General features: G+C 37.6%; 1 protein-coding gene and 1 long non-coding RNA gene across 7 annotated transcripts in view; one reads left to right on the top strand and one right to left on the bottom strand.

The window, feature by feature from the left end:
• The window catches only part of LOC148110024 (uncharacterized), a 326,861-nt gene that overhangs the window by 225,140 nt on the left and 85,543 nt on the right, over positions 1-16,178 (top strand). Inside the window, exon 5 of the long non-coding RNA XR_015724340.1 lies at positions 14,132-14,286. This is a non-coding gene — a long non-coding RNA (uncharacterized LOC148110024). The remainder of the gene's footprint in view (positions 1-14,131; positions 14,287-16,178) is intronic.
• Positions 295-16,178, bottom strand: part of TMEM232 (transmembrane protein 232) — a 241,089-nt gene continuing 225,205 nt past the window's right edge. For all 6 annotated transcript variants that reach the window (XM_087861928.1, XM_087861927.1, XM_087861931.1 and 3 more), the window contains 2 exons: positions 3,364-3,457; positions 295-1,464 (listed from right to left, as the gene is read on the bottom strand). In XM_087861928.1, coding sequence (XP_087718054.1) covers positions 1,216-1,464; positions 3,364-3,457 — 343 coding nt within the window. In that variant the 3' untranslated portion in view covers positions 295-1,215. The remainder of the gene's footprint in view (positions 1,465-3,363; positions 3,458-16,178) is intronic.

Raw genomic sequence — 16,178 nt, 5'->3', positions numbered from 1 at the left:
CGGTATTTAGAAAGGTACACTGGGAGATATTATTCCTGAGAACTAATTCTCTGTAAGAGGAGACAAGGATGATACAAAAGGTTTGGGAAGAGCCACAGATTTGAAACAGCCTTATAGGAAATCATAATAAAAACACCCTCCTTCCTTTTATTTTTCTACTATATATTATTATGACCTTAAAGAATGATACTGTAAATTCATATAATATGGGTCACAAATTTAACCCTAAACTATGTGATTTTAAAAAAATTAGTTGCCAGTATTTTAAAATTTCCCAACTTTTATTTTAAAAAGTAATCCTATTTAAGAGCTCCTTCTTGAAAGATTGTATGATGCTATAATACTGGACACACATTGCTGAGGGTAGCCAAGTGCTGGGAACTTTCTTTAGATGGGGCAGGTATTCCATAGCCCCTTTCACTGATTTCTGTTACCTTCCTAATCTGGTAGTCATTTATCATCCCTAATGAGGTAACTGGCTCTTGAGTATCAAGAAATTGAGGTGTGGTTATTATCTCTGTTTTTCAGAAAAGGAGTATAAGCCATCATGGGAACCCAAACCCAATCTATAGATTGAGAGTTTCAGAGGAAGTGAGTACCATTTAAAAAATGACTCCTAATTGGTTGAATCTCTTTGGTAAGTGTTCCTGTACCTTCCAGGACCATCCAGATCCATCCTCATAAACTCATCTTCCAAGGTAAAACCACTGTCACTCAGGGGTCTCCTTTGGTATCTGCCAAAACCCAAATCATCCTGAGATGAATGGCCTGCTCAGATTTGTCTGCTGTATTCATTGAACTCAAGTTCCTGACATATAGCCTGATGTGGCATTGACTATGAAATACAAACCCAAGCAGGTGCCTTAGTTCTTTTATTTGTATAATAGTCAACATAGGAGTATCAGTTGGTGCTCATTCTGTTTTCAAGGAATAATTCTTAAATGTGACTCATTAATAATTTACAGTTCGTTTCTATCTAACTGTCCACTGAAAATCAAGACTCTGAGAATCATTAAGTATGGTGTATGATCACAAAAAAAAGTCAGGAAGAGCTCTAGACATATTCCTGAAAATGTTTTAACTAGTAAGATCACTTCACTCAAATGTGATTAAGAGCTGCTAATTTAGGACTAAGATACGACTATTAAAGAATCTGCACCAGGATAACAACTCCTAAGAAATGGCTTCTAGTTAATTAGAAATTTTTCCTACAATCTAGCTATCTTCATCTCTTTCATGCAATTTCTGGCATATGGACTTCAGTTTGGGGGGTTCTTTTATTTCTAATGAAATTACTTCAGTCCTCGGAGGAAGCTCGTAGGGTTTTGTTTGCTTGTGTAGTTTCTCTTCTCTTCTCTTCATAATTTCTCTGAAGTGATTTTTTTCCTCTAACTCTCTGTCTTTACGTTCCTGGGCCTCACATATTGCATCTTCTTTCTGTCGAATCTTTAGCTCTTCCTGCCACTGTCACAGAGAGAAAGTGTCATTTACATGTGATTTTCCATGAAAAAATGAAAAAATACATCAATTTAGCTTCTCAAAATGCAGATTCTAAATCCAATTATCTTCTCAGTTTTTCTCACAGATATTCTTGAGGAATTTAACCCCAACCATAACTGGAAAAATATACAAGCCCTCTATTAGAAAGTATACGAGTCTCTCTCCCTCCCCCCAAAAAGAAAGAAAAAAAAACCAGATTCCCTCTTAACATTTTTAATAGTAATAAACCATTCAAAAGAAGAGATAACAGGGTTTGCATTTTTATATTACAAAAGAATGTCATTACTTAATGAATATTGTTATTTACATGATAGCATGGAGTCATAAAATGAAAAATCAAGCCAAAGCAAAACAAAAAGAAAACCAAATTAAAGTGAAAGGCAAAAATGTGATGCTATTACATATGAAGTAGAAAATGAAATTGATGGGCAGACAAATGCTGATTCTGCAACAGACAAATACAAAGACTTCTAAGGGATTCACCTCAATCGACCATGTTAATTAATGACAATAACAGCATTATGTGGAAGCAAAAGTTCTAGGACTCAGTAGTTGGAAGTAAGGACTGCAAATCAACCAAACGTCGTCATGAGGAGCTATTTCCCTTCTACTGTCTTTGATGAAGAAAATGGTTAAAGAGGTGGTAATCTGTCTTCAAGCTGGGTAAAAAAGTTCAGGAGAGAACGGCCCTTAGCATGAAATATTGGAAATTCCAAAAGACACTTCATACCCTTGTTCATTTCTTATTTTGTTACCCTCAGCCCATCCATACTCACAGACAACCAGACTAAGCTTAATGACCTACCAATTAACTTATAAATTACTGTATACTAGTGCTATGGATTACAACTATTATTTGGGGTATGTAGACATTATTAATAAGCAGGACTAAACCACAGAATTTACAACCGATCTCTTAGCTTTCCAAAGGCAATAAACATACTCAGAGTAAATATTAAACAAAAAAGTTTAATAAAATCATATTCATTTTTCTTACTCCCAGTTAAATTTTAAATACAAAGTTACCTTGATAACTATGATACCCATCTGTGACATAACTTTTGTCATATAACTGAATAATAATACTGTTTGACCAAACTACCGATTTTATGTTGTGGCATAAAAGTGGTAGGTGGTGTAATAATGACACAGTGTCTATAACCAAAGACAACTAATCTGCCTTATTTGAGAGATTTCAGTGTACTTCATGACCTTGATCTTTACATTGTGAAAAATGAACAGAGGATTAATTCTTAAGAATTTAAACACATTCTATGTGCTATTTAGGCCATACTGTATTCTAAGAAAAACAGAAAATAAGTACTTTCTCTCCTATTCCAACTCTACTCCTAAAAAGAAGCAGTTACAAAATTATTTCATAAATCAACTAAATATAACTCAACGGATTAAAGGGTCTGAAGTGAACGGCCTTGTACTGCCACTGCTTGTTTAACTCATAACAAGAACAAAGTGAGTAAAGTCCCTGCAAAATTTCAAGGGTAAAGAATGGTCATCAAAAATTGAGTCAAAAGATTTTTGTTCCTTTATTAAAACTACACTATGTAAGAAATCAGTGTTCAGTGTTCAGTATCAGATCTTTGTCACAAGAAGTCAGTACTAGCCCAGGAAACAGGATAAAGCTAGTATTTCACAAATGACAGAAAGCCAAATTTTCTGTAACCCAGTAAAGGCACTGAAGTACATAGATAGCACAGTAAGATATAATTAAGTTTGGCAAAGCCAATCATGGCTTTATTTTTAAGTTCCACGCGTTAATGTTTCAGTCTCAGAACTACACTTTCTAATTCAAAGTGCCTTTAAAGAACAAAGCTTTTGCTGCTAATTCAAGGACGTCAGTCTTACGTGATGGTCAATGATTCTTGCCAACTCTTCATCAGCCTTGGTGAAGAAATCCGGGTAAGAAAACAGGGGAAGTTCTGATACAGAAGGATGTTCCCTACAAAAGAGCACAAGAAGAACAGATCCAGTGTTAGGTATAGATATTCCTTCTCCAAGGGATACATGGATTTGCAAGTCATTTCATTACTAAGCATTTTCATTCTACCTTGTTAACATTACGTACTTTACTTATTCTTCAAAGACTATTATATCTAGCTTTTAGTTTCTGTAAGCCATTTTGGGATACCTAAACTGACATTTTGAAGAGTAGGGAATGACATATAGTATGAGAACTACAAAATAATAAAAAAAGTAATCTTTTTCTAGGAGGTATAAATACTACAGCTGGTCAGTAACACAGGAGATGTTATGAAGGCTTCATGGAAGGCTGAAATAATTTGACTCCATGGGGAGATGAAAATAACCATAGTCATACACAACTCCATGACCTGGAAGTTCTGGTGAAAGTCTAAGCCTAAGAATTTGATCTAAGATATACAAAAAAAAAAAAAAAAAAAAAAAGTTTGATTTCAGTACCTCTCCAGGGTCTTTGTAGTGCTAAGGGTGAAACTGTGGCAGACACTTCAGCAACAGTTCGGTAGAAGTGTCGGCAGTGCAGATCTAGGCCCTAAGGTAGTGGAGACTTAGTGTTAAACTGTCCACTTGATAGGGGCATTATGTTAAAGTTACTATGAAGAAATGATTGTGAGTCCAGAAATAAGTAAAGCAACAAAATGGGGGTAGAGAATATGGTTTTAAAGGAAAGAAAGTGGGTGTAAAGGAAAAGCTCTTAGGCAGGAGGCTAAGAAGAGACATAGCTCATGGAAATTTCCCTTATTCAAAAACCTTTGATCACTTTTTCAGACTGCAGTGTCTAACATGTACTTTGCGCAATTTGCTGTCTATACTATTTTAGCAAGCTTTGTATTTTTGACATCCTGTGCTTCCTTCATATCATCAGGTCTTACTTTTTGCTGCATTAAATGCTTCGCAAGTCTTTCCATTTATCTTCGTCTCCACCATCATTTCCCTACTCTAAACCATCATCTTTTATCTGGACCAACACTTCCTTTTAGGAATCCCTGCATCCACCATGCCTCAGCCTTTTAGTTCTTGTCTGTAGCCAGAATTTTTTTTTCAAAATACAAAGAGTATCATATCAATCTCCTACTTTGAACTGTTCAATAACTCCCAATTAACTTTAGAATTAAGATCCCATTTGTTATTAAAGAACCCTGAAGTAGACTGTGCAGTCGGTAAAGTGGCTCTGCACGTTTTCTCCAGGCTCACTCCGCTCCCTTCTTGGCCTAGGTTTATGCATCCCTAGCAATGGGCTGTTCTGTTGTTGCTGTAGTGTACCTTGCTCCACTCTACTGTGGTTTATTTGCATGTGCTGTCATCCTTTCTTCAGTGCTCTTCTCCTCCTCCAGCTCACTGCCATAGGGCTGGCTAATGCGTGCTTATCCTTCTGTTCTCTGTTCATTGTACTTACCTCAGCTGTAATTTTATATTCATCTGTGCATCTGTGGGAGTTTTGTTTTTCTCGCTTGACTATGAGCTACACGAATGTGGGGACTTTCATTTGTTTGGTTATCATTGGTCTCCCCAGTGCCCAGCACAGTGCTGCTAGACACTCAATGAATGCTTGTGTGTTCGTTGAATTATTGAATGAATAAATGAAAGCGGTGATATGCTTTAATCCCCTTTACATTCCAGGCAATGAGTAGCAGTCTACCAGACAGCACTTTCATGTCAGTGGAACAGTGTCCAGGATAACAAGATGGCAGTCTCAGGGGACAAGTCACAGAATGAAGCTAATAGCAGGAGCTCAAAGGGAAACAACTCAAGTGGTAGGTGAGCAGGGGACATATATGGACCCTTCTCCCAACTCATAAGATTCAGAATTATTGTTGGGCAGAAGAGCAATGGGTTTCCCACTGCATATACAGTAGGGGCCTGTGCCATTCTATTAAAATATTAAAGGAAAATACAATCCTAGAATGCTGGGAAATTGGGGAACAACTGGGGGGCTGATACTTGGGTTAACTATAGTCAATAAAATTTGAGCACTTCTGACATTCAAAGAATTGTGCTAAATGCTGTGAAAAGATAAATAAGGGATGCTTGGGTCTCTCGGTTGGTTGTGTCTGCCTTCAGCTTAGGTCATGATCCCAGGGTCCTGGGATGGAGTCCCACATCAGACTCCCTGCTCAGTAGGGTGTCTGCTTCTCCCTCTTCCCCTCCCCTTGCCTGTGCTCTCTTGCTCTATCTCAAATAGATAAAATCTTTTTTAAAAAAAGGTAAATAAGACAGAACTTTTAAATTACTTAAAGGTTAAAAGTATTTGCACAACTTGCTTTAATTCCTTCCTGAAATATAAAAGTTGAAAGAAATGCATCACAATATAAATAATATTAGAAAACCTTTAAAATGGGAAGATTAAATGGATATGCTTGTGCATCTGTGATTTTTAGTTATCTTGGTTGAATGTTTGCAGTAGAAAAGAAAAATGCATAGTTATTTATAGTAGAAGGCAACATGAGACAAACATTCAATCATATATACAGAAAAATATAGTAAAATCGTTAAGCACATGGGCTCTGTAGTCAGATCTCAAAGCAAATTTTCATTCTGCCACTTAGTACTATTTAATCCCTCTGTTCCTCAACGCCTTTGTTTTTAATATAAAAAATAATAGTACCTGCCTTGTTATGTTTTTATGAGGATTAAAAAGGATAAGGCGTAAGGTTGTTTGATGGAGCAAATACTAAACAAGTTTCTGCTGTATTATCCTTATCAGCAACATTATCAAAAGAATGTAGAGGAGGAAGCCATGGCTTTTGGCTGGTACTTAAAAGAGAGGAAAAAATAAGAGGAAAGAAAAAAAGGAATAGAGGACTAAACAGTTAAGTCATTAATGAGATGTACAATTTTGATATTTGGAGTTAAATGAGAGCTGGAGAGAAACCTGTCAGAAAGCTGTTATATAACAATCCTAGGTCCGCCATAACAAATTACCACAAATTGATAGGCTTAAAAAAATCCATTCTCTCACAGTTCTTGAACCCAAAAGACCTAAATCAAGATGTGGCAGGGTTGGTTCCTCTGGAGGCTCTGGGGAAAATACATTCCATGCCTCTCTTAGCCTCTGATGGCTGTCAGAAATCCTTAGCGTTCCTTGGATTATGGACACAACACTCCCATATTTCTCTGTCTTCACCTTGGCCTTCTCCTTTCATGTCTCTGTATGTCTTTTCTGCCTTTCTCTTGTAAGAACACAAGGACACTGATACTGGATTTAAGGCCCACATGAACAAGAGAGCCTTAACTTTCCCCTAAGCTTGACTAAACTTAGACAGGCTTCTTCCTGACCATAGGCCCCTGGCCATCCCTTTAAAATTCAATCAAGAAAGATAGTGCTCCTATCTTCTAGCCTCTGTGGTGGAGTAGGAGCCTAAGTTAGAAAGTGACAGAGAGCAAGCACAGATGACCTCATCACACTCCTCTAACGTCCTCCGGTACTTTTCCACTACCTCACATCAGCACTTAAAAATCCTCCTGTCTTTTGTTTCAAGGGAGCTGAATTCAATCTCTGTCCTCTATTGCAAGACTTGAATAAAGTCTTCTTTGTTTAATTTCTGTGCAATTTTTCTTTCACACCCTATTTCAAGATGATCTTTTTTATTGAGTTTTTATTTAAATTCTAGTTAGTTAACGTATAGTGTAATGCTGGTTTCAAGAATGAAATTAGTGATGCATCACTAACATACAACACTCATTGCTCATCACAAGAAGTGCCCTCCTTAATACCCGTCACCCGTTTAACCAAACCCCCCCCACCTCCCCTCCATCAACCCTCAGTGTCTTCTCTATAGTATAGAGTCTCTTATGGTTTTCTTCCCTCTCTTTTTTCCCCCTTCGCCTATGTTCATCTGTTTTGTTTCTTAAATTTCACATACGAGTGAAATACATGGTACTTGTCTTTCTCTGATTGGCTTATTTCACTTAGCATAATACATCCTAGCTCCGTACGTGTCCTTTCAGGGTTCATTCTTTTTGATGGCTGAGTAATATTCCATTGTGTGTGTATATACACACACCACGCACACACACACATCATCTTTATACATTCATCAGTTGATGCACATTTGAGCTATTCCTATAATTTGGCTATTGTCGATACGCTGCTATAAACATTGGGGTACACGTGACCCTTTGAATCAGTATTTTTGTTGTAGGGTAGTTCTATTTTTAACTTTTTGAGGAACCTCCATACTATTTTCCAGGGTGCCTGCTCCAGTTTGCAGTCCCACCAACAGTATAAGAGGGTTCCCATTTCTCCACATCCTCCCTAACATGTTGTTTCCTGTGTTAATTTTAGCCATTCTGACAGGTGTGAGGTAGCATCTCATTGTGGTTTTGATTTGTATTTCCCTGATGATGAGTGATGTTGAGCATCTTTTCATGTGTCTGTTAGCCATTTGGAAGTCTTCTTTGGAAAAATGTCTATTCCTGTCTTCAGCCCATCTTTCAACAGGATTACTTGTTCTTTGAGTGTTGAGTTTGGTAAATTCTTTATAGATTTTGGATACTAACCATCTATCAAATATGTCATTTGCAAATATCTTCTCCCATTCTGCAGGTTGCCTTTTAGTTTTATTGATTATTTCCTTTGCTGTGCAGAAGCTTTTAATCTTGATGAGGTCCCAATAGTTCATTTTTGCTTTTGTTTCCCTTGACTCAGGAGACATGTCTAGAAAAGAGTTGGTATGGCCAGTGTCAAAGAGGGTGCTGCCTGTGTTTCCCTCTAGGACTTTGATGGTTTCCTGTCTCACATTTAGGTCTTTCATCCACTTTGAATTTATTTTTGTGTATGGTATAAGAAAGTGGTCCCATTTCATTCTTTTGCATGTGGCTGTCTAGTTTTCCCAACACCATTTGTTGAAGAGACTGCCTTTTTTTCCATTGGATATTCTTTCCTGCTTTGTCAAAGATTAATTGAGCATATAATTGTGGGTTCATTTCTGGATTTTCTATTCAGTTATATTGATCTCTGTGTCTGTTTTTTTGCTAGTTCCATACTGTCTTGATGATCACAGATTTGTAATAGAGCTTGAATTCCAGAATCCTGATGCCTCCAACTTTGCTTTTCTTTTTCAAGGTTCCTTTGGCTATTCAGGGTCTTTTGTGGTTCCATACAAATTTTAGCATTGTTTATTGTAGCTCAGAAAAATGCTAGTGGTATTTTGGTAGGGATTGCATTGAATCCATAGATTCCCTTGGGTAGTATAGATATTTTAACAATATTTGTTCTTCCAAGCCATTAGCATGAGAGGTTTTTCCATTTCTTTGTGTCATCTTCAAATGCTTCCATAAGTATTCTATAGTTTTCAAAATACGGATCTTTTATCTCTTTGGATAGATTTAAACCTGGGTACCCTATGTTTTTTAGTGCAGTTGTAAATGGGATCAATTATTTGATTTCTCTTTTTGCTGCTTCATTATTGGCGTAAAGAAATGCAGTAGATTTCTGTACATTGATTTTGTATCCTACAACTTTGCTGAATTCATGTATCAGTTCCAGCAATTTTTGGTGGAGTCTTTCAAGTTTTTTACATACAGTATCATGTCATCTGTGACTAGTCAAAATTTGACTTCTTCCTTACTGATTTGAATTACTTTTGTTCCTTTTTGTTGTCTAATTGCTTAAGCTGGACTTCCAATACTATGTTAAATAACAATGGTGAGTGTGGGCATCCCTATCTTGTTCCTGACCATAGGAGAAAAATTCTGTTTTTCCCTACTAAGGATGATATATGGCCTTTATGACATTGAGGTATGTTCCCTCTATCCCTACTTTTTTGAGGGTTTTGATCAAGAATGTATTCTGTACTTTATCAAATGCTTTCTCTGCATCTATAGAGAGTATCATATGGTTCTTATCCTTTCTTTTATTAATGTAGTGTATCACATTGATTTGCAAATATTAAACTAGCCTTGCAACCCAGAAATAAATCCCACTTGATTGTGGTGAATAATTTTTTAATGTACTACTGAATTCAGTTTGCTAGTATTTTGTTGAGAATTTTTGCAGCCATGTTCGTGAGAGATACTGGCCTGGAATTCTCCTTTTTAGTGGGGTCTTTGGTTTTGGAATCAAGGTAATGCCTCGTAGAATGATTTTGGAAGTTTTCCTTCTATTTATATTTTATTTTGTATTTATTTTTTTCTTTACATTTTTATTTAAATTCTAATTAGTTAACATTCAGTGCAATATTGTTTTCAAGAGTAGAATTCAGTGATTCATCACTTACATACAACACCCAGTGCTCAATAAGACAAGTGCCCTCCATAACACCCATCATTTCTATTTTTTTGGAACAGTTGAGAACAATTGGTATTAACGCTTCTTTAAATGTTTGGTAGAATTCCCCTAGGAAGCCATCTGGCCCTGGACATTGTTTGTTGAGAGATTTTTGATTACTGATTTCCTGTCTTTGTTGGTTATGGAACTATTCAAATTTCCTATTTCTTCCTGTTGTAATTTTGGTAGTTCACATGTTTCTAGGAATTTATCCATTTCTTGCAGATTGCCCAATTTGTTGGCATGTTATTTTTCATAATATTCTCATAATTGCTTGTATTTCTGTGGTGTTAGTTGTGATCTCTCCTCTTTCATTATTTTATTTATTTGGGTCCTTTCTCTTTTCTTTTTGGTAACTCTGGCTGAGGGGATATCAATTTTATTAAATGATTCAAAGAACCAGCTCCTAGTTTTATTGATCTTTTCTACTATTTGTTTGTTTCCATATCATTTATTTCTGCTCTAATCTTAATATTTCCCTTCTGCTGACTTTAGGCTTTATTTGCTTTTCCTTTTCTAGTTTCTGTAGGTATACGGTTAGGTTGTGTATTTGAGACTTTTCTTGCTTGAGGCTTGTATTGCCATGTACTTCTCTCTTATGACTGCTTTTCCTGCATCACAAAGGTTCCGGACCATTGGGTTTTCATTTTCATTTGTTTCCATATATTTTCTTATTTCTTCTTTAAATTTCTGGTTGACTCATTCATTTCTTTAGGAGGATTTTTTTTTTTTTAACCTCCATGTATTTGTGGTCTTCCCAATTTTTTTCTTGTGGTTGACTTCAAGTCACATAGCACTGTGGTCTGAAAATATGCATGGTACGATCTCAACCTTTTTATACTTGTTGAGGCCTCATTTGTGACCCAGTATGTGATCTGCTCTGGAGAATATTCCACGTGCACTCAAAAAGAATGTGTATTCTGCTGCTTTAGGATGAAATGTTCTGAATATACCTGTTAAGTCCCTCTGGTCCAGTGTGTCATTCAAAGCCAGGGTTTCCTTGTTGATTTTCTGCATAGATGATCTGTCCATTGCTGTCAGTGGGGTGTTAAAGTCCCCTACTATTATTGTATTGTTATCGATGGGTTTCTTTATGTTTCTTACTAATTGATTTATATATTCGGGTGCTCCCAAGTTGGGGCATACATATTTACAATTGTTAGATCTTCTTGTTGGATAGAACCCTTGTTATGATATAGTGCCTTTCTTCATCTCTTGTGACAGTCTTTGGTTTAAAATCTAGTTTGTCTGATCTAAGTATGGCTAGTCTGTTTGATGTTCATTAGCGTGATAAACAGTTCTCCATCCCCTCACTTGCAATCTGCAGGTGTCTTTAAGTCTAAATTAAGTCTCTTGTAAGCAGCAAATAGATGGGTCTTGGTCTCTATCCATTCTTATACTCTATGGTCTTTTGATTGGACCATTTAGTCCATTTACACTCAGAGTGATTATTGAGAAATACACATTTAGTGCCATTGTATTACCTGTTAGGTCACGGTTTCTGGAGATTTTCTCTGTTCCCTTCTAGTCTTAGTTGCTGTTGGTCTTTCTTTCTCACTCAAAGAATCCCCTTTGCTGTTCCTTGCAGGGCTGGTTTAGAAACCATGAGCTCCTTTAGTTTTTGTCTGTCTGGGAACCTCTTTATCTCGCCTTCTATTCTGAATGACAGCCTTGCTGGATAGTCTTCTTGGCTGCATCTTTTCCCATCCAGCAGGTTGAATATATCATGCCAGTCTCTTCTGGCTTGCCAAGCTTCTGTGGAGAGATCTGTTGCTAACCTTATTTGTCTTCCCTTGTATGTTAGGGATTTCTTTTCTCTTGCTGCTTTCAGGATTCTTTCCTTATCTCCATATTTTGCAGAATTTACTATGGCACTATGTCTTGGTGTTGGCCTGCTTTTGTTGATTTTGGTGGGAGTTCCCTGGATTTGGATGTCCATTTCCTTCCCCAGATTAGGGACGTTTTCAGCTATAAACTGCTCAAATAAACCTTCTGTCCCTTTTTCCCTCTCTTCTTCTTCTGGCACTCCTATGATACGAATGCTATTATGCCTTATGGAGTAATGAGTTCCCCGAGTCTACATTTGTGATCTAATATTTTTCTTTCCCTCTTTCTTCAGCTTCACTATGTTCCATAACTTTATCTTCTATATACTTATTTGTTCCTGTATCTCTTCCTTCCTTGTGATCATTACATCCAGTTTGTCATCTCAGTTATAGCAGTTTTTTATTTCAGCTTGACTAGTTTTGAGGTCCTTTATCTCTGTGGTAAGAGACTCCCTGGTGTCTTGTTGGCTTTTCTCAAGCCCAGCTAGTATCCCTATGATTATTGTTTTAAATTCTGGTCCAGGCATATTACTTGTATCTGTTCTGATTAGATCCCTGGCCATGACCTCTTCTTTTTTCTTTTGGGATGAATTCCTCCATCTTGGCATTTTGTCTGGGTCTCTGTCCTCTGTGTGTTAGGAAAGCCTGTTATGTTTCCTGCTCCTGAGAGTAATGGCTATAGTAAGGAGAGGTCATATGCTGTCCAGGGCCTGGGGCTTCAGGAGGTGTTTCTGGTATACGCTGTGTTCACTCCGCTCTTGTGCTTTGGCTCTCTTTTCCTCAGGTCAGTCCTCTGCAGAGTTTCTCCTTGCCTGCTGGGGTAAGTGTCTGCACCTTTTCCACTGTGCGGTGAGTTTTAACTTAGGTTGTTTTGGTCTGCTTGTTAAAAGAAGCTAGATCCTATTTCCCCTAGAGATGGAGCTCTGCAGCAGTCCAGCATCAGTAGACTTGGTGTGTGCCACTGGGGTTTGTGGGGGGAGGTGCTGGTCTTCTGGGGGAGGGCCCCCTGCTGCTCTGACTTTAGGCACTCTTGCCCTAGTGAAAAAGCACCTGCAGAGTGCAGGAGGCAGGGCTCTGTTTAACTTCAAATTTTAGGGACCCAGCATGGCATGGACCTGCACTGATCCTTTGGGAGAGGGTCTTGCTGGGCTGTCACTGGTGCTGGTTTGTCCTAGAATGGCAGTCCAATGAATGTGCAAGGACATGGAGTTTACGTTAAGGTGCAGCAAAAAGCTGGCCTCCAGGTTAGCTCCCCTCAGCAGCTGCCTCTGCTCCTATTCTAATGAATGGGGCAGTTCAGTGTTGCCTGCTGGCTCTTTTGTCCCCAAAGAGGCGTGTCACTTTTCCAGAATGCACTCCAAGAAGTGTAACTTTCTGTCCCCATACAACCCAGGGGATCCACCCACCATGGTTGCTCTGGAGCCTCTGCTCTCCTCCTCCGTAGGAGCACCCCTGTACCTACCAGGATCCACCCAGGCGATGGCAGGGACTTCTAAAACTTGAGACTTTGAGCTCCACTTCTTACAAAAACTTGTAATAATCGGCCCCTCTCCTTTTCCCATTAAGTGGTTTTGGGGAAGTATTTTTCTTGTGCAATGCCGTGTACTCTGTTCTCTCTCTCTGTCTCCCTCTTTCTCCCCCCCTCCTTAATCAGGGCTCCTTCCCCTCCACAACCCGGTGATTCTTTTCTCCCCCAAATCACCTGTCTGCACCTCCTACCTTCCACAATTTGGCCTCTTTTCTCCCTCATGTTGTGCAGTTTGTTCTCTCAGCCCTTAGATCAATTTTGTGGGTATTCAGAATGAGTTGATACTGATCTAGCTGTGTTGGAGGGATGAGGCTAGCATAGAGTCCTCCTGTTGCCTCCTGGGCCATCTTAACTCCTCCTCAAGATGATCTCATCTTGAGATCCTTATCTTAGTTACCCAAATAAAGTCACATTGACAAGTGTGGGGGCTTAGAACTTGGACATGTGTTTTGGAGGATTCAGTTCAACCCATTACAGGTGACAAAGCAAGAGCAAAGACAGGGATGAAGAAAACAAAGGACTCATATGAGAAGCACACAGACTCAGAAGAATGGAATCTAGAATACATATAAGGGAAGAGTTGGTGACTCATTTATTCACTCATTCACTCATTTATTCAACACTTACTGCAAGAGGGATATTATAAGGACTGGAAGAAAAATCATTTTTTTAAATTTGATTACAGTGTTCTAGAAATTTGACGTTCACATAGGATGTAGACATGTAAACAGCTACAGTACACTCAAAAAAACTGTAAAATGGTAAAATAGGATTATATGGAGTACAGAGGTGGGAGGTGACATCATTTAATGTAGTCTGAGAGTAAAAGAAAATTTCCTGAATGAGTTATACATGGTTGTCCCAATAGGATGATTACAGATTTTTTTTAAGAAAAGACACATTTAGGAAACGTTCTGTTTCTTTAGTATGTCAAGGATGAGAGATGTACAGCGATATTTACTAAACAGAAAAACAAGGGATAACACAGTTCCTTATAGAGTTATGTTTTTTCAGGTTCCCAAGGTATTCTGAGGATATACAAGTATGGAGTGAACATCCCATCACACAGAGGTTTCCGCAGGAGCATGTGATGACCGTATCTCAGGCCTCTTTAATCCTGCACTTCACACTCTGAGCTGTGATTCAGTGTTGAAGCATCAACTCAGCAGGTAAAATACTGCTTTTATCTCAGGCAGACTGAAATAACTTATGGAATTCCCCAATGAGGAAAAGATGCTGTACTGTTTAAACAACTCACAGACTACAACCTTGTTTAGCAATTGAACGACTTGTGCCTTTATCCCACATTTATTCATTTATTTGTTTATTTATTTGCAGGGAAACCGGGCACCCAGACTCATTGGCTGACATTTTTTCTAATAGATTTTATTTTCCTTTTTGATGTTCACCATAGATTTATGATCCTCAAAAACACCATGGGTATTACTTTTCACTGATTCCAAACTTGGTCCAATCAATTGTATACTTTTCCCCCGTTTGGGAAGCTTAAATTTTCATTATTTGGCTACTAGAATACTGTCTTTAACAAACTTATTTCCTCAAAGACTTCCTCAGATCTACTGCAGTTTCTCCTTTTATTTCAACTTTATTGAGATATAATTGACATATAATACTGTAAATTTAAGATATACAACATGATCATTAAATACAGTTATATATTTACAAAATGGCTACCACAAAATTAGTTTACACCTCATTTCACACAACTAGCAGTTTTTGTATGTGATGAGAACATTTAAGATCTACTCTCTTAACATAGGTCAAATGTATAACACAGTATTGCTAACTATGTTAACAGTGTTACTATGCTATGTATTACATCTTCAGAACTTAGTCATCTTATAATTACAAGTTTGTACCCTTTGATCAGTATCATCCTATTTCTTCCTTACTCCCACCCCTGGCAAATAACAATCTACTCTCTATTTCTATGAGTTCTGCTTTTTTAGATTCCACATAAAAGTGGAATATTTGTCTTTCCCTGTTGGGCTTATTTCATATTTAACATAGCATAATGCCCTCAAGGTCAGCACATGCTATCACAAGTGGCAGAATTTTCTCCTTCTTTTATGGCTGGATAATATTCTGTTGTGCATATATACCACATTTCTTTATTCGTTTGTCAGTGGACACTTAAATTGTTTCCATATCTTGGCTATTGTAAACAGTGCTGCAGTGAATATGGGGGTACAGATATCTTTTTGAGATAATGATTTTGTTTCCTTTGGATATTTACCCAAAACTGGAATTGCTGGATCACACTGCAGGTCTCTTTTTAATTTCTGAGGAACCTCCATATGATTTTCCATAACTGTGCTCATTTTAAATTCCCATCAGGAGTGCACAAGGATTCCCTTTTCTCCACATTCTCATCAACACTTAAGTATCTTTTTTTGTTAACAGACATTCTAAGAACTGTGAAGTAATAATTCATTATGGTTTTGATATGCATTTTCTTGATGGTTTGTGATGTCGAGCACTTTTTTTTTTGTACCTATTGGCCATGTGTATGTCTTCTTTGGAAAGAATGTCTGTTCAGGTCTTTTGCCCATTTTACAGTTGGATTGATTTTTTGCTACTGACTTGTGTAAGTTCCTTATGCATTTTGTATATTAACTCCTATCACGTAGATGGTTTGGAAATATTTCCTCCCATTCTGTAGGTTGCCTTTTCATGTTTTGATTGTTTCTTTTTCTGTGCAGAAGCTTTTTAGTCTGATGTAGTCCCACTTGCTTATTTTTGCTTTTGTTCCCTGTGCTTTTCATGTCAGGTGCAAAAAAATGTTGCCAATGTAGAGGTGCTTTTTTCTTGTTTTCCTCTAGGAATTTACAGTTTCAGTTCTTACGTTTAAGTCTTTAATCCATCTCACATTACTTTTTCTGAGTGGTGTAAGAGGGGCATCTGATTTCATTCTTCTGCATATGAATACCCAATTTTCCCGGCACCAATTATTGAAGAGACTTTTTTTCCATTGAGTATTCTTGGCTGCCTTGTCAAATATTAGTTCATTGTATATGCCTGGGTTTATTTCTGGGCTCTT

Source organism: Ursus americanus, chromosome 5, assembly GCF_024610735.1.
Source record: "Ursus americanus isolate L20-20 chromosome 5, mUrsAme1.1.p, whole genome shotgun sequence".
Classification (NCBI taxonomy): domain Eukaryota; kingdom Metazoa; phylum Chordata; class Mammalia; order Carnivora; family Ursidae; genus Ursus; species Ursus americanus.
The sequence above is the reverse complement of the archived record's forward strand: the minus strand, read 5'-3'. Positions and strand labels throughout refer to the sequence as shown.